At 38.0% G+C, this 27876-nt stretch overlaps 3 protein-coding genes across 3 annotated transcripts; all 3 read left to right on the top strand.

The window, feature by feature from the left end:
• Nucleotides 1–1344: 1344 nt before the first annotated feature.
• LOC148730876 (beta-1 adrenergic receptor-like) lies at nucleotides 1345–2964 on the top strand. Its single transcript, XM_088761488.1, has one exon. It carries the CDS (start codon nucleotides 1483–1485, stop codon nucleotides 2455–2457), a length of 975 nt encoding a protein of 324 aa, XP_088617614.1. The 5' UTR covers nucleotides 1345–1482; the 3' UTR covers nucleotides 2458–2964.
• Nucleotides 2965–7439: 4475 nt separating this feature from the next.
• On the top strand, nucleotides 7440–8679 carry LOC111319155 (beta-4C adrenergic receptor). Its single transcript, XM_088761489.1, has one exon. The coding sequence runs from the start codon at nucleotides 7653–7655 to the stop codon at nucleotides 8622–8624; it is 972 nt and encodes a 323-aa protein (XP_088617615.1). The 5' UTR covers nucleotides 7440–7652; the 3' UTR covers nucleotides 8625–8679.
• A 1934-nt stretch (nucleotides 8680–10613) lies between these two features.
• Nucleotides 10614–15443, top strand: LOC148730875 (alpha-1B adrenergic receptor-like). The gene has a single exon (XM_088762098.1). The coding sequence runs from the start codon at nucleotides 11202–11204 to the stop codon at nucleotides 12177–12179; it is 978 nt and encodes a 325-aa protein (XP_088618224.1). The 5' UTR covers nucleotides 10614–11201; the 3' UTR covers nucleotides 12180–15443.
• Nucleotides 15444–27876: the final 12433 nt, after the last annotated feature.

The following is a 27876-nucleotide window of genomic DNA, read 5'->3' as shown; positions in this document are numbered from 1 at the left end:
TATATTGGTGGTCTTCGAACAATCGAAGCAGTTCAACGTAGAGCAACAAAGTATATTTTAGGGTATCCTGACGCCCTTATTCCCTACAAAGAAAGGCTTATTAAACTGAACCTGTTGCCAGTGTGGTACTGGCATAAATCATATATTTAGTTTCTTCTTTAAGGCCATTAATGGCATACATAACATCGATATTACAGAGTTTATTAAGCCCAAAGGAATAGTTAGATCTACTCGTAATAGTTGTTCCTTAGATCATCAGCCTTTGAAATGTAAGAACGTCTCTTTTTCAACGTAGCTATTTCAACAGAACTGTTAAGTTATGGAATTTTTTGCCTTTGTCATTAAGAACTTTATCTAGTGTTATTTCTTTCAAAGGATCATTAGTTAAACGTTACAAAAAAGCTCTTATCGAAACCTTCGACCAGGACAACGTTTTTACTTGAAAGTCCTTGTGTCCTAAATGCTATGCTACCGGGAATTTAATTGGTTTCCGCCAGTACTGCTTCTAATTACTTATAAACTATTATACGTACGCATATTTTATATAGATATTTTTAAGAAATATTAAATTAGTCTTCTATTACCAATTTATTAATTTTTTTTCTTTTTCTTTTTTTTTTCTTTCCTTTGGACTTTCACCTAGTTGGAGCTTGCTCTGTTGTGATTGTTCCTCACTGAGCTTTTGCTTTTCGCTTTTCGTTTTACTATTGAGCTTATTTATCCTTCTTATTCTATCTTTTTTTATCTCAGTAGAAGTTTAAAAGATAAATAAGTAATAAATAAATAAACAGTTTGCTTCAAATCAAAAGGATTATGAAGGAATGCATGTGTTATACTACATTCACACAAAAGCTGTTTTGTTAGACAAGGTTTAAAATAGTGTTCTTCAGAGAGGCTTCTTAACCGATGTTTGTAGACTTCAAATTTAGCGCATTGAACTGAATAATTACAACATGGTGACAAATCGAAATTTATGGAAAATTCCTGCATTTTCTCAGGTCTCTGTTTTTGATTTTCATTTAGTTAAACCAATATATACTCAGCATATTTTTCTGATGTGAATGAGGTCTAAGATATACTTAAAAAATTAAGCCTTGTGAGAAAATAGTCAAAACTCATTTTGACCGGATGACCTGATACTTAACTTCGACTGTCTAAAACCGTTCAATATTTATTATCTTGTTTGCAATTAAGCATCTAAAATACAATTGAATGTCCTGACCGCCTCCGTCTGTTGATAAGGCTGACGCAAGTTTTTATTTGTCATTGGCTTATATCATATTGTCATTGGCTTACACTCTTAAGAACCCCTTTTGTAATTAGTGTATACCTTTTATTGAGCTTCATCGCTTTTGCGAAAAAAAGGAACATTTTACGCAGAATCACTACCCTGAGTAAGGAGAAATTGTCCTGCTAAAGAATCGCAACACATTTTATTTATCTGAATTAGGGGCTCCTATCTTTCATACCCGAGTTAAGATCATGAACGAATTGTTTTGTAACGAGTCTTCACAATATATCCCTAAATACGCCGAACATGCAGATCTTCGCTCGACTTTTATCGCCAACTGTGTCTTCAACAGTTGTCTAACTTACACCTGCATCATGTTCAATATTGTGACAGTCTATGCCGTACACAAAACCTCGACGATGGCAAAAACTTTAAAAACTCTGCTGCTGAGTCTTGCTTGTTCTGATGTTGCAGTTGGTTTGTTTAATCAACCATTATACAGTTTCTATCTGATCAAGTGGCTTCAACTGGACGATCCTGGCTGTAACACTCGGCAAATGGGGTTTATTTCAAGTTCTTTATTTTCAACTGTCTCGTTCCTTGGTGTTGTGGCTGTAAGTGTGGACAGGTACTTAGCTGTTCATCTCCATCTCAGATACCAAGAGCTTGTGACTCACAAGCACGTTGTTATTGTGGTGATCAGCATATGGGTGTCTAGTGCATTTGTTTCTTCGATAACATTGTGGGGGCTAACTAGTACTCGAGACCTTATTATTTTAGTTTCTGCGTCTTTCGGTTTCTTTATCACAGCTGTAGTCTACATCAGGATATATTTAACTGTACGACGACACAGGAATCAGATTCAGTCCATGCAAATACGAGACAAAGCTCAGTCTGATATAATGAAAAACTTTTCTGGTGTCATTAAATCAACAGTTGGAATATTCTACGTATATCTCGTGTTTTTAAGTTGTTATTTGCCTCTTCTGATTTGCCTGGCTGTCACTCGAATCTATGGCTCGAATTCCGCTTTAAAAAAATTCTTTCTTTTCTCATGGACTCTCGTGTATCTAAATTCAACTTTGAACCCTGTCATTTACTGTTGGAAGATGAGACAAACTCGACATGCTATCATAGACATACTGTGGAAGATATATCAGAGAAGAAATCAGCCATCTCGCGTAATTTACAATCGGCCATCGAGCGTGGTCCGTGTTGATAACTGATCTACTCTGTGTGGCTTACAAGGACTATACGCAGTTTATAAATTTACGACAAAGTAAATAGGGAAAAAGAAGATTAAACATAAACTTAGTAATGTGATCCGTCAGCCAAATAATTGCGCAGCTCCGAATTTAACACCACAACATATCAAATTGTTGCAACTGGATAGAAAAAGGGTACTTTGAACAAGGAAGCTGGTTTTTTTATCGATGGAGCGTTAAATTGTAATTACAGATGGCAATAAAAGAAGTATAGCAGACATGATATTATTCGGCATACCGACGTTTTCGTAGCTCTAAATTTAAAATCAAGACTAAAATAAGATAAGAGTGGATGTGGACCTAAGCTTCTAGTAGGGGGTTTCTTTTATCCATTGAAAAGTTTGTCCATGACTGCGAAATGATTCGCCAACTCTCTTAGGACTACCACTGACAACTGAATGAGGTGCCAGCTTGGAATAAAAACGAAGGAAATTTGAGCCATCCATCTTTCTACCTCAAAGACAGAATTACGAACGTACGCCGTAATAGGGGAGAAGAAACACTTCTTGCTCTTAATGTAAAGTCAACTCCTTGACTCCCCTTCATGTGCAGTTTTAAGAAACTTTCAAGCAAGCAGGTAACGAGAATGACAAAGATAATCAATTAGAGATCATGGTGTAGATTGCAAGACTCTCGGGGCCGAACAACAAATTTAAGATATAACTGAAGGGAATAAACCTCCAGGTCTCAGACCAGTTCATTGGAAGTTAAAAAGTTAAATGATCCTACGACTTAAACAGTATAGCGTCACATTAAGAGCGGAGGAAAGAAAAGCAACCAGGAGCTAGTACTTTTTAAGAAGGAGAAAAAATTGATGTTAGTCATTGGCTGTTGGGTGGATTGCAAAAATTAAAAAAAAAAGGATTGATTGATACTCTCGAGAACTAAACATTCAGCGAAAACATTTCCTATGCCTTTACACTTTTGAGATAAAAACTACGTCGATTCAAAAGGCTGCATATGAAAACGAAAACAGAGGCAGCTTTAGAGTTATTGTCTAGTTCGCAGATGTTTTCTGGTGGTTCTAGATAATACCTGACCGGGAACTTTTGAGAGGTTAAAATTAAGCATGTTTTCGTAGTTATCTCTTTTCGCTTAGGTTTCGTGATTTCCAATTTCTGGACGAAAGAGAGGATCTAGAACTTAAAAAGTGTCAGAATATTAATCTCGTCAAGTGCTTAAAATTTTATTTTGACAGATAATCGACAGCTCAAATTTCAGGCATATCTATGAGATTAGGTGGCGATTTAAAAAATCTCGGAGAATATTTGTAACAGGGTCGATTCCTGCGGGTTTTCAGGGGTGACGGGGGGGGGATTAGACGTCGCCAACAGACTAACCCCCTTTCAGGTGTTAAAAAATGACAGGCCCTTTAGGAAGATAAATATAAGATCAGGTAATTTACTCCTGACAGAAAAACTAATTTGGGAATAACGATAAGTAAGGTGTACAGAAATCGATAATAAGAATGATATCTTAAGTTCCATGGCGTATTATCTGTTAAGATAACTAAACCAAACATTTTTCACTATTGAGAGTGCATTATTATCATCTTAAAGACTTTCTCCTGTTTCATTTATTTTTTTAATGAACCTAGCTAGCTGTCACTCTCGAATGAACGAAAGCAACTTAATGAGCTTAATGTCTTTGTCTTTATTCATTGACTCCCATGTTTCTTAATTCATCTTTGAACCCTATCATTTGCCGCCGGTAGATTAGACGAATTCGACACGCTATCATGGACATATATTGGGGAACATTTCTTAGAGAAGAAATCAGCCATGTCGAATAATTTACACTGAATACCTGTGTGCAATGACTGTCTAAGTTGTAAACCGCTTAATCAGCTGAACAGCAATCTAATTATGAAAGCGACGACAGAGGTGGCAGAAGTTCAACTTTTAAGAAATTAGACCAGAGGTCTCTGTACATGGTGTACGCCTGAGCAAAGACGGAGAAATTTTAAACCCTTTTTAGAAGGATGAGTTTTTGGTTATTTCCTCTATTCGCTCAGCCAGACAAGGGTAAACTCGGGCTTTCGAGAATTTAATGTCGCGAAAATGGTATGGACATTTTTCATGGGACTTTAATTTCGCGATTTTGACTAAAGAGTATTCAATAAAAGGGACTAAATTACGTGAAAATTGCCAAAATACTTGTCAACACGAACAGAGAAATGATTCATATGTATAAACAGCTTATCGTCACGAGTTACAAGGATCCATTACCTTCCTCCTGGTTAATTTCAGCAAAAAACTATTTTACGGTGTTTCTGATTTCGCAATTTTTGACACTCGCGAAAATCGCAACAATCAACTCCCACGAATATAAGTAAAAATTATCGTATCTTTACTGCAACACTCTTTTATTGTCTAAATTTCGATTTAAACTCATGAAAATACTATTGAATATCTTGACAGCCCCTGTATGTTAATTTCTCTACGGTTGTATGGTGCATCTGTTTCTTTGATGATAATGTAGAGGTAGTAAGTATACGAGATCTTACTATTTTAAATTCTGCATCTTTCACTTTCAACAACATTTCGGATAAACTACAATCGATCATCGAGTGTCGTCCATGTTGATAACTGATCCACGACTCTGTGTGAGTGCGGTTTGTTGATGACAGAGTAAATGGGGACAGAGAAGATTGAACCAAAGGTTGAGGAAAATTGATGTTAATCATCGGCTATTGAGTGGACTGAAAACGACAATATATTGTTTGATATACTTGAAAACTAAAAAAACAACGACGATTTACCTTTACACTCTAAACTTAGTCGAAGCGGAAAGCTGCATATGAAAACAGAGGAGGCTTTAGAGCTAGCGATTAACCCGCTAATGTTTGCAGGTGATTCTACAAAATACCCAGCCAGAAATTTTTGAGAACTTAAAATAAAGTACATTTTCCATATTGTCTCCTTTCGCTTAGACGCAAATACCAGATAGGCTTTCGAATGATTTTCACAATTCTTTCCAAATTCTAGACGAAATGATAAGTCAAGGATGTGCCATGAAGAAATTAAAATGGGCTGGTATGAAAGGTGTTTACAATTTCATTTTGATGGGCTTAAATTTCGGGTATATCTATGATGATTATGCGTCGATTTTAAAATGTATTTTAAAATCTTGGTGAACACTGTAACAGGTTCAACTCCTCCTGAATTCAGAGAACTGAGTTGTTTGAAAACCGATGTTATTAAAAGTTTAATTACGTCTTAATGGAGTCTGAAATTAAGGATATTTAGTGTTGTGTTGGCTTTACTTAACTTTGCCCTGTGATTGTTCCAGAAAACTCGTTCCATCATTCAATCAATAAACTGCAAACTAAAAAAAATATCGTGGCTTGATCGTCCGCGTTCAACCGCGCTTTAGCCGTTTGCTTTCTTCACTTTTAGTCCTCACTGGCTAATGATAATAACACCGTTGTTCTGATTGGTTGCTGGCATTATTTTGGCCATGGTTTTGGTTTTTCAGCACTCAAATGAAAGTTGCTCTATCCGTCGAGTAGGTATCATGCGCGTGAAAGTTGAATAAATTTCGACTTTTACGCACAGGTCTGAGTGTTTCGCACATTAAAACAAAACCTGTGGTACTGATTTTGAAACGGTGGCAGAAATTGCTGTAACTTTTACGTACAGAAAAACTCACGTGATGCTGAAATCCACCTTTGAGCAAGCACGGTGACCACGGTGACCTATCTTTTTTTATTGTAGCTTTCTGAAGGGACAATAGTGGGGAACTTTTAATGACGGTTTAAAAATAATTATTCACGACCTTATCTTTCTGAGGAGTCACCTTAAGTATTTAGTAAACTGACGTTAACGTTGTTTCAGGGATTTAATAGCAGGGTTTTGCATTCTTTCTAGTTAATTTCTTTTTTTTAGCTGTTAATTAGCTTTTTTTTAAGCGAGTCTTTTTATTCCTCGATTTTTTCCCAATCGCGAAAATGGTGAAAAGTAAAAACAAGGTAATTTAAACGACGGCACAAATTTATTTTCATTCAACTAATTTATTCTTGTTTTTCTCGTAACCATATTGCCACCAATAGCGTAGCTTAATTTTTTGCATACTAAACACACACACCACTCACAGTTCCTCCATTCGCTCTCACGAAGGGCTAACGCTCGAAACGTCAGCTTTGAAGCTCATTACGGTGGCCAATTTACATTATCAAACTCAGTTGATAAAACCAAAATTAACTTGTTATTACTCCCTCCCAACGCTTCACCACAGTTTTTTTAGAAACTCATCCCCATGTTTTATTGCTATTCCAATAGACAGAGCTAACTGTCACTCTGGCATAAACGAAAGCAAATAAAATAAGCTTAATATTTTTTTTCTTTCCTCGATAACTCTCGTGTTTTCTAACTCATCTGTAAAACGGTTTTTTACTGCCGAAGGATGAGACACACTCGACACGCTGACTCACTTCGGAATATATTACAGAGAGGAAATTAGCCATCTCGCGTAATGTAAAGGCAGTATTCAAGTATCGTCCATGTTGATAACTGAATACCTCTGAGTGACAAACAAGAACTGTATTGAGGGACTATATACTAACTAACATGTAATCCTAATACAAACAGCAGCCTATTTATGAAGGCAATAACAGTGGTGGCTTTAATTCGACGTTTTAACGATTACGCCAGAGATCTCTGAAGATGGTTCACACCTGTGCCATGACAGAACAATTTCAGAACTTTACTTAAATGATGATTTTTTCTCGATAACCTCCGTCCACTTCGACAGGGTAGTTAATTCTCAGGTTACGTTTTAAACAGTTTACTTCAATTTTAAAGGAGTATAAACGCATATTAAAAAGTCTGACAAGCACATAAAAAACGAGCCACGGAGAGAATTGTCGATTACAAATACAATTGAACATCTTGACCGCCATCATCTGTTGATACGCCTGACGTAGGTTCTTTTTTTGTCATTGGTTATCATAACCTAATGCTATAGGTTCTTAGGTTGTAAGCCGGCGGCTTACAACCTAAGAATCTATAGCATTAGAAGACCATTATTTTTGTTGAACGCTATCACTTTGGGGGGAAAGGCACTTTTAGGCAGTAATTGGAATTAGTCAAGAAGAAATTGTCCTGTCTGCTGAAGAATCGCAAGACATTCTTGACGTTCCTTGTGAGTTAGATATCATGAATGAATTAGTTTGTGATGAGTTTTCGCAATTTTTTCCTGTATACGCCGAACTTGCAGATCTTCGCTCGACTTTTATCGCCAACTGCGTCTTCAACAATTTTCTAAGTTACACCGCCATCATGTTGAACATTGTGACAATCTACGCCATACACAAAACTTCAACAATGGCAAAGACTTTAAAAACGCTACTGCTGAGTCTTGCCTGTTCTGATGTTGCTGTTGGTCTGTTTATTCAACCATCATACACGTTCTTTTTGATCCAGTGGCTTCACTTAAAGGATCCTGGCTGTAACGCTTACCGTGTGCTGAGTATTTCAGGTAGTTTATTTTCAGCTGCTTCGTACAGCGGTGTTGTGGCTGCAAGTGTAGACAGGTTCTTGGCACTTCATTTTCATCTCAGATATCAAGAGCTTGTGACTCACAGGCGTGTTGTTATTGTGGTGATCGGCATATGGGTGTACAGTGCATTTGTTTCTTTGATGAGATTATGGAGGTTGGACGATACTTGGACACTTATTTTTGTTTCTGCAGCTTTCTGTTTAATTCTCGCATTTGTGTTCTACATCAGGATATACTTAACTGTCCAACGGCACAAGATTCAGATGCAGTCCGTGCAAATACAAAACGAAGCTCAGTCTGATGAAATGAAGAACTTTGCTGTCCTCATTAAGTCCAAAGTTGGTATATTCCACGTATATGTCGTGTTTATTGTTTGTTGTTTGCCTGTTTTGATTTGCATTGCCGTTATTCGAATTTATGACTCGAGTATCGTTTTAAAGAAACTTTTTCTATTCTCACTGACTCTTGCGCATCTTAATTCATCTTTAAACCCTGTCATTTACTGCTGGAAGATAAGAAACATTCGACAATCTATCATGAACGTACTGCGGAACGTATCTTGGAGAATAAATCAGCCATTTCGGATAAACTACCATCGATCAGCGAGTGTCGTCCATATTGAAAACTGATGCACTCTGTGTGAAATTGTAGTTATGGATGCAAATAAAAGTAGACATGATATTACTCGCATCAAGATTTTCGTCGCCCTTTAGAATAGGGATTGAAAACAAATAAGGGTAGTCGCGGACCCGAGCTTCCTATAGGAGTTTCTTTTATCTCTTGTAAGTTTTTCCCATGACTGCGAACTGTTTTGCAAAATCTCTGAAAACTAACCCTGACAACTAAATGACCTGCCAGTTTCAAATTAAACAGAAGGAAACTTGTCCCATCCATTCTTCTACCTCAAAAGCACAATTTCGTATTGAACTACGCCGTAAGAGTGGGAAATACGAACTTCTTCCCCTTAATAAACAGTAGACTCCTTTTCTCCCCTTTATTTGAAATTTGAAAAAACTTTTAAGCGAGCAGGTAATAAGAATGATAAATATGATCAACATTAGAAAACATGGTATAAAAAGCGACATTATCAGATAAGTAAAGGTAAGAAATGAGTGAAGGCAGAGACCTACCTCTATGTCTTTCATTGGAAGTTAAAGAAGTTAAATGGTCCTACGACTAAAAGAGGTGCGTCACCTTAAAAGCGTCACGTTTCGTCCTCAGAAAGAAAAATAAACAGAAGCTAGCATTTAAGAGGGAAAGAAAATTGATGGTAATTATTGCTATTGAGTGGGTTTAAAAAAAGGATGCTCGATACGGTTGAAAATTAAAAAAATAGGGAAAAACATTTCGTTTGCCTTTACACTTTCGAGATAAAAACTAATTCGAAGCAGAAGGCTGCACATGAAAAACGAAAATAGAGGCAGCCTTAGAGTTATTGATTAACCCGCAGATGTTTGCAGGTGGTTGTAGATAATACCTGAGCGGGAAGTTCTGAGAAATTAAAATCAAACGCGTTTTTCCTGGTTGTCTCCTTTTGCTTAGTTGAATAATTCTTTTTTTTCCATTTCTAAACGGAAAAAGTGGGTCAATAATGTGAAAAGTGTTAGAACATTAGTCTCTATGAAAAGTGTTAAAAAGTATATTTTAACATACAATCGACAGCCTAAATTTCAGGCATATCTATCATGATTACGTGGCGATTTGAAGATTCATTTCAAAATCTCGCAGAGTATTTGTAAAAGCGTCGATTTCTCCTGGCTTTCAGGGATAACGGGGAAGGGATCATTCGTCGCCAGTAGAGCAGAAAGGGGGGAATAATTAAAAACTGACTAATGAATAAGGAGGGAGGAGATCATAAGAAGTATCACGGGGGATCATGTGATTTTTATCTTGACATAACCAAAATCCTTCGACCCTCCCCTCCCTCTTTTTCGCAGACGTGAAATAATGACCAGTCCTTTAGAAAGATAATAGCCTGCTTGTTGGCAGTAGTTTGTGTTTGCCGCTCTGACAAGGGGCTAACGCTCGAAACGTCAGTTTTTAGGAGTTTGTATTAGAATGATCGTACTGAGCGAATAATTAAACGAGCTCAAGAAACTTACTTCTACACGTGTTGAAGCGAATGGAGGTAAATAAGGAAAAATCATAATGAAAATTTTTTTCTGTTTACTTAAATATACGATGAATTATGCAGGGTAGAATTGCTGTTTGGAGAATAAAAAGGGTTCACGGAAATTAGACGTTTTAATCCATTTCTTTTAAGTTTAATCGTTTCCGATTGATACCCAGATTGCTTATGTTCCCTCATTTCATTGTTGATTTGAGTCTAAGGGAAACCTGCGTTTAATAGGGATTGTAAAAGAATCGAAATAGGAGAACGGAAAACGTTATTGACACTTTTCTACTTTTGAGATGCAATCATAATCCAAACGGAGGTCTTGACAAGAGAATGACAACACAGGTGGCTTTTAGTCGACCTCATAAAAAATTAGGCCAGAGATCTCTGCAGATGGCTCAGACATGTGCTAAGGGGGGAAAATTTCAAAATTCATTTGACTGTCGTGTTAAACAGTTTGCCCCAATTTCAAAGAAGCATGAAAGGAATACATGTGTATACAACACATGAAGCTGTTATGTTGAACACGGTTAAAATGGTTTTCTTCATAGAGGGTGCCTAACCATTGTCTGTCGACTTCAAATTTAGCACATTGAACAGAATAATTACAAGTTAATGACTCCTTAAAATCTATGGAAAATTCATACAGTTTCTCCTTTCTCTGTTTCTGATCATTATTTTTAAGCATATTTCGCTGGTGTGAACGAGATCTAAGATATACTCAAAAAAATTAAGCTTTCTGAGAAAATTGTCAAAACTCATGTTGACAGTTGACATGACATTTAACTTCGACTGTGATTAAGCATGTAAAGTACAATTGAACGTCCTGACTGCCTCCGTCTGTTGATATGCCCGAAGTAAGTTCTTTATTTGTCATCGGCTTATATCACATTGTCACTGGCTTACATCTTCAGAACCCATATCATAATCAGTGTATACCTTTTATTGAGCTTGATCACTTTTACGAAAAAAAGGACATTTTATGCAGAGTCACTGCCCTGAATAAGGAGAAATTGTCCTGCTAAAGAATCAAAACACATTTTATTCATCTGGATTAGGGGTTCCTATCTTTTACACGGGAGTTAATACGATGAAGGAATTGTTTTGCGAGTCTTCGCAATATATCCCTATCTACGCCGAAGTTGCAGATCTTCGATCGGCTTTTATCGCCAACTGTGTCTTTAACAACTGTTTAACCTACACCTCCATCATGTTGAATATTGTGACAATCTTCGCCTTACACAAAACTTCGAATTCGACGATTTCGAAAACTTTGAAAACTCTACTGCTGAGTCTTGCCTTATCCGATGTTGTGGTTGGTTTATTTAATCAACCATTATACACTTTCTTTCTGATCAAGTGGCTACAACTGGACAATCCTGGCTGCAATACTCAGAAAATGTGGATTATTTCAAGTACTTTATTTTCAGCTGCCTCGTTCCTTGGTGTTGTAGCTGTAAGTGTAGACAGGCTCTTTGCACTTCATCTTCATCTCAGATACCAAGAGCTTGTGACTCACAAGCATGTTGTTATTGTGGTGATCGGCATGTGGGTGTATAGTGCATTTGTTTCTTCGATAACATTGTGGGGTTTAGTCATTACTCGAGATCTTATTATTTCAGTTTCTGCGTCTTTGAGTTTCATTGTCACATTTATTGTCTACATCAGGATATATTTAACTGTTCGACGACACAGGAATCTGACTCAGTCCTTGCAAATTCGAGACGAAGCTCAGTCTGATGAAATGAAAAACTTTGCTGTTCTCATTAAATCAACAGTTGGAATATTCTACGTGTATCTCGTGTTTTTAAGTTGTTATTTGCCTTTTTTCATTTGCATGGCTGCTATTCGAATCTATGGCTCGAATTCCGCTTTAAAAAACCTCTTGCTTTTCTCTGTGACTCTCATGTATCTAAATTCAACGTTGAACCCTGTCATTTACTGCTGGAAGATGAGAAACATTCGACACGCTATCATGGACATACTGAGGAAAGTGTCTCGGACACGAAATCACCCATCTCGCGTAATTTACAATCGGCCATCGAGCGTCGTCCATGTTGATAACTAATCCACTCTGTGCGGCTTACAAGGACTATGCACAGTTTAAAAATTTACGACGAAGTAAATAGGCACAAAGAAGATTAAACATAAACTTACTGATATGACCGGTGAGACGTATTCAACGAAGGAAAAGCGTTAATTCTATTTCGATTCACGAGCACATGGCATCGCTTCACAACCAGAACAACAAACTTCGGGGGAGACTGGAACGAATACTGCCCAGTCTCTACAAATGCACCACAACCCGCCAGCCAAATAATTGCTCGGCTCCAAATGTAGTTACACAATATATCAAATTGTCGCAACTGGAGAGAAAAATGCCACTTTGAACAGGGAAGCTGGTTTTGTTATGGATGGACCGTGAGATTGTTTTTACGGATGGCAATGAAAGAAGGATAGCAGACAGGGAAGCTGGTTTTGTTATCGATGGACCGTGAGATTGTAATTACGGATGGCAATGAAAGAAGGATAGCAGATAGAGAAGCTGGTTTTGTTATGGATGGACCGTGAGATTGTAATTACGGATGGCAATGAAAGAAGGATAGCAGACAGGGAAGCTGGTTGTGTTATGGATGGACCGTGAGATTGTAACTACGGAGGGCAATGAAAGAAGGATAGCAGACAGGGAAGCTGGTTTTGTTATCGATGGACTGTGAGATTGTAATAACGGAGGGCAATGAAAGAAGGATAGCAGACATGATATTATTCTCGTTAAGGGTTTCGTCGCTCTAAATTTAGAATCGCGAATGAAAAAGATGAGAGTGTATGCGGACCTGAGCTTTGTGATTCTAATTCATTGAAAATTTTGCCCATGACTGCGAAATGTTTCGCTAACTCTCTTTAAAGTAGCACTGATAACTGAATGACGCGCCAGCTTGGAATAAAAAAGAAGGAAACCTATACCATCCATCCTTCTGCCTCAAAGGCATAATTCCCAAATTACGTCATAATAGGGGAGAAAAAGAAATGCTTCATAAAAAGTCAACTCCTCGACCGCTCCTCTATGTGCAATTTGAAGAAACTTTCAAGCATGCAGGTAACGAGAATGATAAAGATGATCTATTAGAGATCATGGTACGGACAGGAAGAGTCTCGGAACTGAAAAGAAATATATAATTGAACGGAATAAATCTTCAGGTCTTTCACTGAAAGTGAAAAAGTTAAATGATCCTTGTACTTAAACGGTATAGCGTCACATCAATATAAAAATCGAGCAAAACTGAAATTTCGCGGCCACAGCCAAAAATGTGTTTCCGCTGATATTTTTCCCATAGATAGCTATTGGCAAGTAACTAAACACGAGGTAGTTTGCTTTCAGAAAGGCCGCTTTAATTTGGAGAAAATCGATAAAATCTGTTTTTGCTGTCGGCGACTTCAAAACAGCCAAAATTTAGGACGAAATAAGTCCGTTCTCAAAACTCGCTTGCATGCAAAAGGGAAGAAAGAGAGGTAAAGTATGTTCTGATGTGTCAGTTTAGAGAGGGTTTTGCTTCTAGATTGGTGGTAAATATTCCATTTAGCCGTAATCTGAACGGCGAACAATAATATTTTAGAACTGCTTTATTCTTAACCGTAAGAAATTTATAAATTAGCCGAAAGTCGCGATTAAAATTTTAGGCATGTGCTACACCTTGGTTTACCCTGAGACTCAATTCGTAGGGTCTTTGAACATTCTACTAAAAGGTACGTAAAAACTGGCTTGGATAATTCAGAGTGCGCTTCACACGAACTCTCCGAAGTTGAACAAAATTTGGTTGAAATATGAAACATTTGAATATTTGACTGAAACGACTTGTTATTTCTGAAAGGGAACGATAACCTTTTTCTTAGCAGAAACCTAACACATTTCTTAAATACGCTATCGCAATTCAAACATTAAATTGAGACAAGGTTTATTGGAAATTAAAAAAAAATATTACTGATGTTGCTACCCTATAAATTAGTTACAGCAGAGTAAATTGAGGAGATAACCGATAATGAGTGGAGTTGCGTGACAAAGAGCAAACTCCTTCTGTCCGCTTCGGGTGACTGAAAAAAGGGATTATTTTATTAAAAGAGTAAAAGACAGCATTGTTCATAAATCTCGTAGACTTTTTCGACTATCATATCTCTTTGCATTGTAACGATTAAATACTTTTAAAAATATATAGCTAGTAATTTAATTTTACAACAGTCAGTTTTTGACATATGCGTCAATGAATGAAATATAAACTTATAAAGGCTGATAGTTTCTAAAGAAACTGTCTGGGGCTGCGTCGGTGGGGGTAAGGAAATAATTTGGATGTATCAAAAAAGTTGAAATGGTAAATTGGCCACCGTAACGATTACAAAAGCTGACGTTTCGAGCGTTAGCCCTTCGTCGGAGCTCGAAACGTCAGCTTTTGTAATCGTTACGGTGGTCAATTTACCATTTCAACTTTGTTGATATATCCAAATTAAATATAAACTTAGTGAACTGAAAACACGAAAACTGGTTGAAACCTCTTAAGAACAATGTAAAATACTTGTTCATTTCAATCGATTGTGGGAGGCCAATGTGGTCACGACAAAAGAGACAGGAACAGAGCAAAGGAATGTATTCCAATACTTGGCTGTCAGCGGGATGTTACCGGCCACGACTCGATGTTTGCATTTCACGGCGTTATAAGGTAGTGAAGTTGAGTTGATTCTGGCGAGAGCATCCATCTTCTTTTCTCCCCAAAATATTGCCCAGATGACACTATGTCCAGCGCATAGAGCATTGCTAAGTATTGGATGAACATGCCGAGTTCCAGACAAGTGTAAAGAGCCTTCAAGTCTCATCATGGCGAGGATATCAGCAGAAAACCAAAAGCAGACAGAGGTTTAACCAAAGAGGGTTACTATGCAATGTTACAAGAAACTGGAGTTTTTCTTGCTGTTAATTGGCTCAGAGAATATTTTGTTCAAGCTATTGTAACCGTGATGGAACTTTGTCCTCAGGCCACTATAAGTACCTTATTGACGGAAAAGGCAGCCCGGGAAAGGGATAGCACGGCAGGACGGAAAATTAGTTTGAGAAATAGTGACGCTATCACCCGCTACCCTGTCTTACCAAGGGCTTTCTTCTGCTGTTTTGGCGGCCACTTTCTGATCAAAATTTCGTAACCTTCTGACATCTACAGTCAAGTTGAAAATATTCATGGCTCAAACCAACTTTCAGTCTGTGCTATGGCACTATTTGTTTTTTGAGGAACAAGCCAATAATTAATCAATTAACTAACTTTAGGACGTTTATTTTGAGATATAGAAAGAAAAGAAAAAATATTAAACAGATTGTTAAATTTGTCAATTACACTGTGTTATATCTTTTTGGCACGATGTCATGCAATATAGTATCCCATATAAATTTCCTGTTGCACAGAGAACAGCTGAAACACCACTTGTATAGTTATGCTACCACACTTCAATGGGAAAAGCAAGTAAAGTTTGGGAAATGTTTATGGGGCTGCTTGTTGCAAATTCAATTATGTACAGCACTAAAGAGGCAATTTAAAGATTGGCCTGGCACGTCCTGTTTGCGTTTTCCTACCAGGATATGTCACAGTTGCCCGATATAACGCCGTTCATTACATTTTTACACCAGCACTCCACTATAAAAGCTATGTCACCAGCTGGCAGCCTGTATGGATCGTGAAGCCGCCATTTTGGATATCCTCAGCGACTGCGTAATGTAGGCCCCTCCTCTCCCCTTCCATTAACCTACCGTTATGGTTGAGTGCTTGGGTGGGAAAGACAGAGTTAAGATGTTTCAAGGCTGAGTGCTGTAATATTTGCATCGTTTCGTTCCCTCGGACGTTGAAAATCGCGTTAGTGACTTTCTAGTATACCCTTTTTAGAGGCATAGCATTGTACGCCAGCGTACTCGTTCGACTCTCACTGATTTTATTTTTATGCTTTTAAAAGATCTGACCACTGGTAGGCCATAGGGTAGGCCATGGGGTGGGCCATAGGGTAGGCCATGGGGTGGGCCATAGGTTGGGGCCACAGGGTGGGCCATGGCTTACCCCATGTTTTGTCCACACCCATTCAGATGCTTCAGAATATCTATGAGCACTTTGATATCCCGAAAACCGACATCAAGGTAAAGAGGAAGAGGTTGATCACCTTTGGCAAAAAATGCACCTGTCAGGGGAAAGTTTAAGTCGCGTTTTTGTAAAAGGATATTGGTGATGTGTAAGAACATCTACCGGTCTGAAAGACTTGCCTATGAAGCTCAACCAATAAACATCGGCATAATTATAGTAAAGAGTACAGCGCTTTGCAGTAAAAGTCTCTCAGAAAAATCAACTCAAGAGATTGCTGTGAATCGTTTGTTTTAAATTTTGCGAAAAGTTTTTAATTTTGTAAGACCCCAGTTTTTTTTTCCTTTTTAAATCAAGTAAAATGGTATTACGAACATGTCTAGAGTCGCAGACTAGAGCAGTGGTTTAAAAATAACGCAAAAAAAAACAACAAAAAACCAAAAATAGTTATTTTCGGCTTGATGGACAGTTGAAATTTGAAGAAAAGGCCGTAAGAGACTGCAAAATGTTCTCTTCAAGTGAAATCGAAAACAACGGAAACACCCTTTTCGCGTCGTTGTTTCTTTACGCCCTCCCGGTTGAAATAATTTTGTTCTGTTACGCAACTCTATAGCAACGCTACAACATAATTAAAGACGAACTTGCCCTTGACTACCGGAGCGTTTACCTGTAGATTAGTTTGAGCTTTATGAAAGCTAAAACTTTGAAAGCGTACAAGATGTAGAAGTTGGATCGAAAAGAAAGGATTTTTCGAGTCTAATATTTCCGATAAAATGCTCGACTGCTGAAGTTCTCGTGTGAAGTAAGAATTAAGGATCGTTGCTTCGAGCTCGTTAAGCACAATTTTGGGAAGAAGAAACAAGGACAACCAGGAAGCAAATTGCCCAGGACAAATTTAAATTCAACCAGAAAAGAGTAAGACAGTAAGGTTTTTTTTTTTAAACACAAATCTTTTAAGTTCATGCGAGTTTAGTTTTCGGCAGTAGCGGCAAGCCGTCGTAAACACAATCAAACCGCTACTTAGGTCTCATATCTTAACCAAATTTGGTTCAACTTTGGAGAGTTCGTAAGAAGCGCAAACTTAATTACCCAAGCCAGTTTTTACATACGTTTTAGTACAATATTTGAAGACCTTAGGGCTTGAGTCTCATGGTAAACCAAGGTGTAGCACATGCCTAAAATTTTAATCGCGATTTTCAGCTATAATATAAATTTCTTTCGGTTAAGAGTAAAGCAGTTCTAAAATATTATTGTTCGCTGTTCAAATAACTGCTAAGGTGAATATTTGTCACTGAACTAGAAGTAAAACCGTGCGTGAACTGACGCATCAGAAAATATTTTTTCCATCTTCCTTCCCTTTAGCATGCAAACTAGATTTTGAGAACGAGCCATTTCGTCTTCAATTTTGGCTGTTTTGAAGTCGCCGACAGCAAAAATAGATTTTTTTCGATTTTCTCCAAATTGAAGTCGCCTTTCTGAAAACAAACTACATCACGTTTAGTTACGTACCAATACCTATCCATGGGTAAAATATCAGCGAAATAAAATTTTCCACAATGGCCGTTGGTTGCTGGATTTTTATAGGCATTTACTCTTAAAAGATATAGCGTCACATTAAGAACGGAAGGAAGAAAAGCAACCAGGAGCTAGTGTTTAAGAGGGAGAGAAAATGGATGTTAATCATTGGCTATTGGGTGAATTGAAAAAATAAATAAAAAGAGATCTATTGATATGCTCGAAAACTAAACATGCAGGGAAAGGCATTTCGTTTGCCTTTACACTTTCGAGGAAAAAAACTTTAGCAATTAGACTAGAGATTTCTTTTGATGTTTCAGGCCTTACCATGGCGAGAAAATTTCAGAATTCATTTGACTGTCGTGCCAAACAGTTTGCCTCAATTTTAAAGGAGTATGAAAAGAATGCATGTGTTATAGCACATTCACACAGAAGCTGTTATGTTAGACATGGTTAAAAATTGTATTCTTCATAAAGGCTGCTTAATTAATTGATGTTTGTAGACTTCAAATTTTGCACATTGAACTGAATAATTACAAGTTGGTGATTAATTGAAATTGATGGAAAATTCGTGCAGTTTCTCAGGTCTCTGTTATTGATTTTCATTCAGTTAAAGTACCAGCGACACTTACTTTTTTATTATTTTACATCAAAACATAGTAACTCTAGAACATGTTTTAGCAACATTAGCGGTATTTTACCGTTTTTTGAATTTATTAGATAAAATGTTTGGCCGAGCGAAGAGGGGACTGATCGCCTACGTCACAGTAGTGAGCATGCGTTCTTATCATGCAAACAAGGGCTTTGTAATTAGTAATTTCCCTGACTATTTCAGTGATAGTTTTGTGTCATTATGTCCAATATTCCCTGTTGTTCCGACGAAATTTTCTTCTCCGATGACTCGAATATTAATTATATTCCGGAAAACGGGGCAATTGAATCCGAAATTGCAACTCAAAGCGGTGAGATGGAGGACAGGGAGGGCAACTGGTAGAAGTGCCAAATCCAAACGAGCCATTAGCGTAAGGAAAAAAAGATACAAAAGGGACAGAATGTTAACAAGTTGTTTGAAAGGTCTCGAATCTACGGGAAAGTGGTACGTTACATTAATTTTTGTCGCAAGTTTAAGCTGGACAGCGTCGTCCTCTCAAGTCGGGTTCTCGGATCTTACATCAATGTCGCTCTTATTTCTTTTGTGTAAGACCTACAAAGTTTTGAAGCAAACGGCTGGCAAATTGTTTGATATGTTTGGACACAAACAAAAACATAAATTTTGTAATCAGCACATCGTCATAGATCTTTCGATCGGGAATTTACAAGCTGGTGTTGTTGTGGCAATTGATGCACCGAGTTATTGTTAAATTTTAAAAGGCCATTGTTGTCAAAAGAGCAAAGACTGCACCGATCCTCTCAGATCGCCGGCTGTACTGGAAGATACGAGAGTGCCGATCGGTTGGGAAATCCTCCGGCTAGAAATGTACCATTTTTATTTTCCTGAGCTGAGCGATTTTTTGCACGAAAATACACTGAGAACTAATCAAACGTTAACAAGATTGGGGGTTCGGCCTCTGGCCGAGTAATTCTTAAAATAAACAATTCTTACGAGAGAATACCGTAACTCGAATGTATATTCGGCTAAAAGCCGCGCGATCGTCAAAACACACAAATTACTAGTCTTACGCAAAATGATAGTTACCCAATTACTTTTATTTGAATGGAGCCGTTTTGTTTAGTAATAACTTCAAGAATGAGTTTAATTCGTCGTCTTCTTTGCTGTCGGCCTCAAGGCCATCCTATCGTCCGCTAGTTTAGGCAATTCATCCGTGTGAATGTTATCATCTTCTGTGCCGTTGAACGCATTCGAAATCCCGCATGTTGTAGATAATTTCTGCATCATCTGCTCTAGAATTTCTTCCCAAGCCTTGGATCGTTGCACAATTCTTTCACCTTTAGCCGCAGAATTTATCCGCTGATAGCATTCCCGTAAAGAATGAATAAAAGCGAGATTTAGAGTAACTGCTTTGACTTGTTTTAATAACATCCTCAACTGGCCAATCAGAAAAAGCTGTTCCCACTGCTAAGTAACACGATCTGACAGAAATCAGATGAGGCTTTGCTTCCCAAAATTGCATTTTATTCTGATTACTCTGCCCCGAAAAGGAGAAAACCACTCCAGAAGTGTATGATCTAATACAAGATACTTCGAATACAGCTCGTTCTGCTGATATTTTAAGCTCACCATTCGTTCAGTTATAGACGGGATCGGCTTATAGGCAAATGATTGCAGTTCTGAACATATGCACGAATTGGAAGTCGGTGTCCACTTATGGCTTCTTTTTCCGTGATAAACATCCAACAGCTTTTGAAAGCTAAAAGTTTAGGGTCTCAGCTTATAGCCAGGATTGGCTTATAAGCAAATAATTACGGTATTGAGCGTATGCGTGAATTGGAAGTCAGTGTCCAGATAGCAAACTGCGCTCACAAACTGAATCCACCTCTTTCGCCTTTTCATAGCCTCTGGCCTTCGATCACCCTCGAAAGGAATCTTTTGGAGCGAAATATTCTTCTTCGAGTCAGGGGTATTCGAACAACACCAAACTACACATCAAAACGGCATTTTATCTATTTTATTTTTTTTGCTTAAAAGATCGTAAGCAATAGATTCCAAGCCTACTTAGCTTCTTTGATAAACTGGAACTTACTACTATGACGTCACAAATATTTATGTACCAGTACTCTTCAACACGGCCAAAGAGATACGGAAGCCTAAGTTCGCTACAATTTCGGACTATTATCGCCTCGAATAACAAAGACGCATCAGAATCACTCAAAAATCTTACCAGACACCCTCTACATGCCTCTATTTTTATAACTTATTGCTAAAAATAGGTGCCTTATCTGCCAGGGAATCTTGTATCGCTGATACTGGTCAGTGAATGCAAACGGATAAGTTACAACTGAATTCGAATAAGACAGAATATCTTTTGATTGGAACGCGACAACAACTTCAGAAAGTCAGTAACATTAGTCTCTTATCGGTGGGCGAGTCCCAAATTGCTCTATCATGTGAAGTTCTAAACTTAGGAACCTGGTTTCGGATTCGAAAATGAGTATGCTAAGTCATATTAACAGAACCTGCTCACCTGGATTCTATTATCTTTAGAACATACGTAGAATTAGAAAATATTTAAGTCGTCCTGTCACTGAATCATTAGTTCATGCTTTCATAACCAGAAGAATAGATTATTGTAACAGTCTACTATACGGCCTCCCAAATTCACATATTATGAAACTCCAACGGATACAGAATGCCACTGTTCGGCTGGTCACCGGATCACCTAGATACTGCCATGTTACACCATTGCTTTTCCATCTTCATTGGCTCCCGATTAGTTATCGAATAAAGTTTAAGATTTTATTTTTGACATTTAAGTGTTTATACGGTCTAGCTCCTAATTGTTTGTTTGATTTAATTAGCATCAAAAAGCAATCCAGGTACTCTCTTAGGTCAAACGAATCTTTATAACTCGAATTACCTAGCACCAAGACCCGTCCAACCCTTAAGCCTACTCTGGGACCTAAAGTTGCCTAAAGTCGCCTGAAGTTGCGTAAAGTTGCCTAAAGTCCACTTCAGTTGCCTTAAGTCACCTAAAGTTGCGTAAAGTTGCCTTAAGTCGACTTAAGTTACCTTAAGTCGCCTGAAGTTGCGTAAAGTTGCCTAAAGTCGACTTACGTTGCCTTAAGTCGCTATTGGTCAAGAAATTTTATAAGGACTCCCCCCCTTCCCAATTGACCCTATTCACCCCACTCTAATTATATTGTGTTTATTGGAAGGGATTCTGTAAATATTTTTAAATTTTATGGAGAGACTGTTGCTAACTTTGATTTTATTACTTCAGTCAAATAAAATCGCCTTAAGTCGCCTTGAATCGCCTAAAGTCGCAGTGTTTTTTCTACCAATTTTCTTAAGTCGCTTTAAATCGCCCAAAGTCGCCCAAAGTACGGCGACTTAAGGCCCCAGAGTAGGCCTAACCCTTGGCGATCGTGCCTTCCAGTCAGCTGCACCTTGTCTCTGGAATGCATTACCTTCCACAATTCGCAACATAAAGACATTGGATACTTTCAAGACTGCTTTCAAAACTCATTTTTGAAATTTAGCTTTCAAATAGGTTTAACTAGTTTTTACTAGGTAATTGTTCACTTCGAGTGCATAGGTTCGTTGGTTTGATAGTTCTTATATTTTTAGTTACTTTTAACATAATATTACCCTACGATATTGTGAAGCGCGACTGAATATATCCACATAGAGGTCTGCGCCGCTATATAAATGTAAATTACTATCATTATTATCAATAGGTGTCATAGGGAATTTAAACCAAGTTTTAGTAAACATATTTTGCTGGTATAAATGAGGTAAGATATACATAAAAAATTAAGCCTTGTGAGTAAATTTTCAAAACCTATTTTGACAATTTTCGCATAAGCTGAATAATTCTTTCCAAATTCTAGACAAAAGTGGATCAATAATGTGAAAAGTGTCAGAACAATAACCTCGTATGAAAATGTCTTAAAATTTATTTTGACAGACAATCGACAGCTTACATTTCGGAAATATCCCTAATGATTACGTGACGATTTGAAACTTCATTTGAAATCTTGGAGAATTTTGTAACAGCGTCCATTCCTCCTGGTTTTCAGGGATAACGGGGAAGGGGGGAATCATTCCTCGCCAACAGAGTATAAAGGAGGGTGGACAGTAAAAAAACTGATTCACTGACTAAAGCCACCCTTCTCTCTCCCCCTTCCCCTCCCCCGCTCCCCCCCCCCACTTTGCAGGTGTAAAATAATGACCTATCCTTTAGGAAGATAATAGCTTGCTTGACGGGTGGAAGATCTTAGAGAAGTCACAAAGCGTTAAGAAGGGGGAGAAAAACCAGGAAGGGGAGAAAAACCGGGCTTTTCTTATGTTTCTCCACTTTCCCTTTCCCCCTCGTTTTGTCACTCGTTCCAGATCTACCAGATCTTCCACCCGTCCAATATGGCGACCGAATATTCACCACGCTGAATCTCGCGCTTGAAAACACAAACTACCGCCCGCAAGCATGCCAGGAAAATAAATGACAGATGAGCTTTTTACTTCTAACGGAGAAGCTCATTTGGGAACAGCGAGAGCTGAGGCATAAGAAAAGCGATGATAAGAATGATACCTAAGGTTCCAGGGCGTATCATCTGTTAAGAAAACTAAACCAAACATTGTTTAGTTTTCAGAATATATCATTATCATCTTGAAGTCTTTTCCATGTTTTATTAGTTTCCTAATAAACATAGCTGTCACTATCAAGTAAACGAAAGCAACTAAAATGCGCTTTATATATATTTCTTTCAGTCATTCATTGACTCGTGTTTCTTGATTCATCTTTGAACCCTTTCCTTTACTGCTGGAAGATGAGACACATTCGACACGCCATCGTGGACATGTACCGTGGAACATTTCTCAGAAAAGAAATCAGCCATCCCGAATATTTACAATCGGTGTTCAAATGACATTCATATTAATCACTGAATACCGATGTGCAGTAACTGTCTAAGTTGTAATCCGCATAATCAGCTAAACAGCAATCTATTTATGAAAGCGACAACAGCGGTGGCGTACGTTAAACTTTTTAGAATTTAGGCCAGAGGTCTCTGTACATGGTGTGCGCCTTTGCAAAGATGGAGAAATTTCAGAACTTTTTTTAACGATGAGTTTTTCTTGATTACCTCTGTCCGCTCAGACAGACAACAGTAACTTTTAATTCGGGTTTTCGTATTAAACAGTTTGTCTTAATTTCAAATGAGTTTGAAAAGAGTGTTAACATGTCGCACATGTGTATTTGAGAAAATAAGTCTTATAAGGAAACTCTCAAAAAACTCAGTTTCACTTCTTTTTCATTTCGACTACTTTATTGTTACTTATTTTCGCGACCCTAATTTTGCGATTTGACAAAAAATAATTAATGAAAGGAAATAAATTACGCGAAAATTGTCAAAAACCTAATCGGCATGGAGAGAGAAATAATCAATAAGTGTAAACAGCTTATCGTGACGAGTTAAAAGGATCCATTATCTTTCTCCTGATTAATTTCCGCGAAATATTTTCAAGAAATTCCCAAGAAAATAAGTAAGATTATCGTATGACCCGTTTGGCCCCGCTCGCGCAATCCCATGGGAAACCTTAATGAAAGCTGACGTGTGCACGGCCGGACGGGTTGACGTTAGCCGGTTCAAAAAAAGCATTTCGTCCTCGCTGCGCTCACGTCGCTTTGTTTCAAGACTTTAATGGAAAACAGAAACGAGAAACAAAAATACGCGCGTTTGAAGGAACTGGGAGTTTCTTGTTCTGACTTTAAAAAATAAAGAAGACGTTTTAAGAATGTGTCCACGAGAGCACCGGGCAGTCGTGATACATGCCAACTCACCGATTTCAATGAAACTTTGCCAGTTCAAAGGATATACCCCAAAACTCAAAATGGCAGTCTGGTTTCTGCTTTGGTTATTTCCGGGGGAGGATAGACCACCCCCGGTTTTTATAGGTTTTTACTAAAAAATGGCCTCAAAATAGGTAAAATGTAAGAAGCTCTTACTGCAATTGTATTTAACAAATTACTGCAACGGCCTACATACATATTAGTACATTCTTAACAAACTTACGATACAAGTTTCAATCGATTTGATTGACGGCTTGTCAATCAACAGTGGTGAAGAAATTAGTGTGTTTTTACGATTTTCGATTCACTCAAATATTTGGTAACTTTGAGGTCAGATATCTCTCCTTGCCAGAAAGCTGCAACACTAATTTCAACGCCCCTTTCTTGTCCATTATCTCATCTCTGAAAATAAATAAATCTATCTTTGGGCACTGCCATATTTTTGTCTGGAATGCCTTTTGAAATCCGCCACTGCGAAAGCTTCTCTCAACTACACCTTTCATGCAATTCTAGCTGTTGGCAGTTATTTAGGCAAGTATACTATCTTTTTATAGTTCTTTAAACAAGATAATTAATCAAGGAAGCTAAGAAATGTTAGTAACTTTTCAGACTCTCGGTAGAAATTGGAAATTTCACGTTTAGAGAGAAGCATGTAGGCGAAATATTGATGGAAGAATCGTACCGTTTCTCCCTTCAGTCGTTTCTCTTGGAGATTTGCTAAAAACAGGCAAATATGGCTTTCTTACGGCAAAAACATTTATTATTCTTTGATCTGATTGTTTATTATCACAGATTACAATCAAGAGGTTGTAACAGGAGAGGAAATGTTAAAGTCACATGCAGCGTGCTTGTTAACATACAAGCTCCCGAGTACAACAACTTCGGCCTCTACATACAACGGATGACGAGAAACTCTGCTGTCTCGCTTGAAAGTAGATATCAATAGCTCTATCAAGTTCATAAATTGCGTTATTTCTCTGGAAAATAAGACTGGAAAGTGTTATTGTTGCCACTTACCACAACAATGAAATTTTCACAAAAATGGTATTTATGGCGTGACTTCGTGACCTTTTATAATTATGGAGCCCTTTTAGAAGGTAACACCACCAGAATGTTATAAAAACCTTTATCATTGCAACTGCCTGGTTTTCGCCAGCAAATTTCATCTGCATCTGCCATAGACCGGTTCATGCTCTTGAGTGCATACTGGGTAATTAGGGCAAGCAAATCCAAAATGGCGGATACGCTCAACTACACTCTGTTCCGAATACTTACAGCTCAATATAGAAGTCGCAGCTACATTTTGAGCTCTGTACGTTATTACCATCTCGCTTAAAAGTCGTTGACATTTCAATATCCCAGCAACACGATCATGGCCACGCACCTCGAAGATTTTTTGGAACTTTCATGTGGGGAATTGCAGCTTCAACAGCGAGGTTTTCCGTCTAGAGGGACACACTCGGATCTTGCTGCTCGTGCTTTGGTAGCTTTTGAGCATAAAACACCTATTCGAGATTCGGCTAAAAGCCAAGCCAAGTCACCACAAAATGAACATGTAGACCTAATACGCACATGCGGTATAAAGGATCCGTTATCAATGGTCGATTGGGACGACTGTGTAACAAAGTGGCCGCATAAAAACGTTGGTCATATATTCTCGTTTATAATTGGAAAAAAAAGCTTTCGACACTGACTATATTGGTCAATATAAAATCAGAAAAGCGTATTCATACTTTAAAGTGGTTTTGTGCACACTGTATACTCAAAAACAATTCATGGACAAGACAAAGTTCTGTTGTTTGCATCTGTCACTCCATCTCAAAGAATTCGCGAAGAACTTCATAACGTGTGGATAATTTGTAAATCTGCCGGTGAAATTCTTGGGGCATATTGTAGCTATACAGCTGGATACAGTCAGTGCTGTAATCATGTCATAGCTCTTTTATATAAAGTTGAGTTTGCCAACCAGAAAGGTTTCCCAGATCCTTCCAGCACAGATAAGGCATGTGTGTGGAATAATACTAGCAATAAAGACATTCAACCCTTGAAATTAAAGGACATGGTGTTCCAAAGCCACAAGGTAGTTAAAGAAAACCCAAGTTATGCTATTAACAGCAAGGAAAAATAGAACTTTGATCCTCGGCCAGAATCCTTGAGGGTTGTTACCGAAGAAAGCAAGCAAAAGTTTCTAACTTCCCTTCGAAACATAAATCCTGATGCTGTGATCCATATTTCATATGCACGACCAACTTCTGATGATGTTCCCCCATCACTACAAAGTATAGCTGATGATATGTCCTCTAAAAACAATGGTGTAGATGCTGATGAATTAGTGAGACAATAGACCATTTTCGATATATTTCAACGTGGCAGACTGGTGACGAGACTCCAACACCGAAGCGAGGCTCCGGGGAACACGGCGCGAATAATAAAAACAAACAAACCACTGCAAACACTGCAAGGATAGCCATGTGCGATTGATAAATAGGGAATATTCTCGGTTTTATTTTGGCCCATTGCTGTTCATCTTCGCCTGTAGCATGGTAAAGTATTGTGCTGTTGCGCTTTGCCGCAGTGGGAGTAAGGAAAGATCAGATCTCAGTTATTTTTACTTTCCTACAAGGCACAATGAGCGTAAGAAGTGGGAAGTTTTCTGTAAGCGAGTATTTAAAATCCAAGGCACTGCGCGATCCACGAATCTGTTCCTTGCATTTTAAGGAAAGCGACATCGAGACTTCAGTTTCTGGTAGTTAAAGTGTACGTTCAGACTGCTATCCGACTATCTTTGGTCGAACGAAATCTACTAATACTGTGGAGTTCACGTTCGAAACGTCTTGTTGATAGGAAGGCACAGTGTGATGAATAACCGCAAGCCGAGAAAGTTTGTCCCAGAAAGCTTGATGAGGACTTCTACGAGACTTGCGCGGATTTTAGTGCTGATGCGATTTCAGTAAACCATGATCACTCGTACTTTTGCAGCCAGGAACAAGCAACACCGAAAAGTAACTCGAACGGTTCTGATACTACGCTTCCGAAAGGTGAATGTTCAACGGTATGTCAAACCATTAGCCATTTAAAAGAATTTAAGGTTTCTTCAGAGTGCTCGTTTGCCTTCCCCACAAGATAGTAGCATATATCTGGGAAGGTGACTTCTGGAAATATGGAGAGGTTCCTACTACAGTTCGATTTCAATAGGGATGCAGGGTCTGGCAAAACACCCTCGTCTGTGGAAAGTAATTCGGCCATGACATGATTTTCATTTTCAATTTCCCCTTCAGTCACTTTCGGGAGCTTCATTGAATATTATTGCTAGTTTTTAATATCTCACCTATGATATGATTTCAAACGCGCTTTAGATGCAAAAGCGAACCAGAAGATACAAAGAACAGGACCGAAATAGAAAACTCTTTCTTAAAGAACTTCCATATTATAACTTCACTGGCAACTTAACTCTCTACCACGGGCAATTTAACAACTCTCTGATCCAAAATCAGCTACCAACTAAGAGACAACTCGAAAACCTAAATGGTTTGCATGATCTTGATCTTTTCAGACTAAACTCAAATCTTGATGACAGTTTAAATACCAACAATAACTTATTCAATCAACAAATCTACAGCCGTTATTATTCTCCGTATAATTTTAATAAAAACCTAAATACCCAAATAAGAGACGTGAT

This window comes from Stylophora pistillata, chromosome 5, assembly GCF_964205215.1.
Source record: "Stylophora pistillata chromosome 5, jaStyPist1.2, whole genome shotgun sequence".
Classification (NCBI taxonomy): Eukaryota; Metazoa; Cnidaria; class Anthozoa; order Scleractinia; family Pocilloporidae; genus Stylophora; species Stylophora pistillata.
This window is presented reverse-complemented; position numbering and strand designations above follow the sequence as displayed.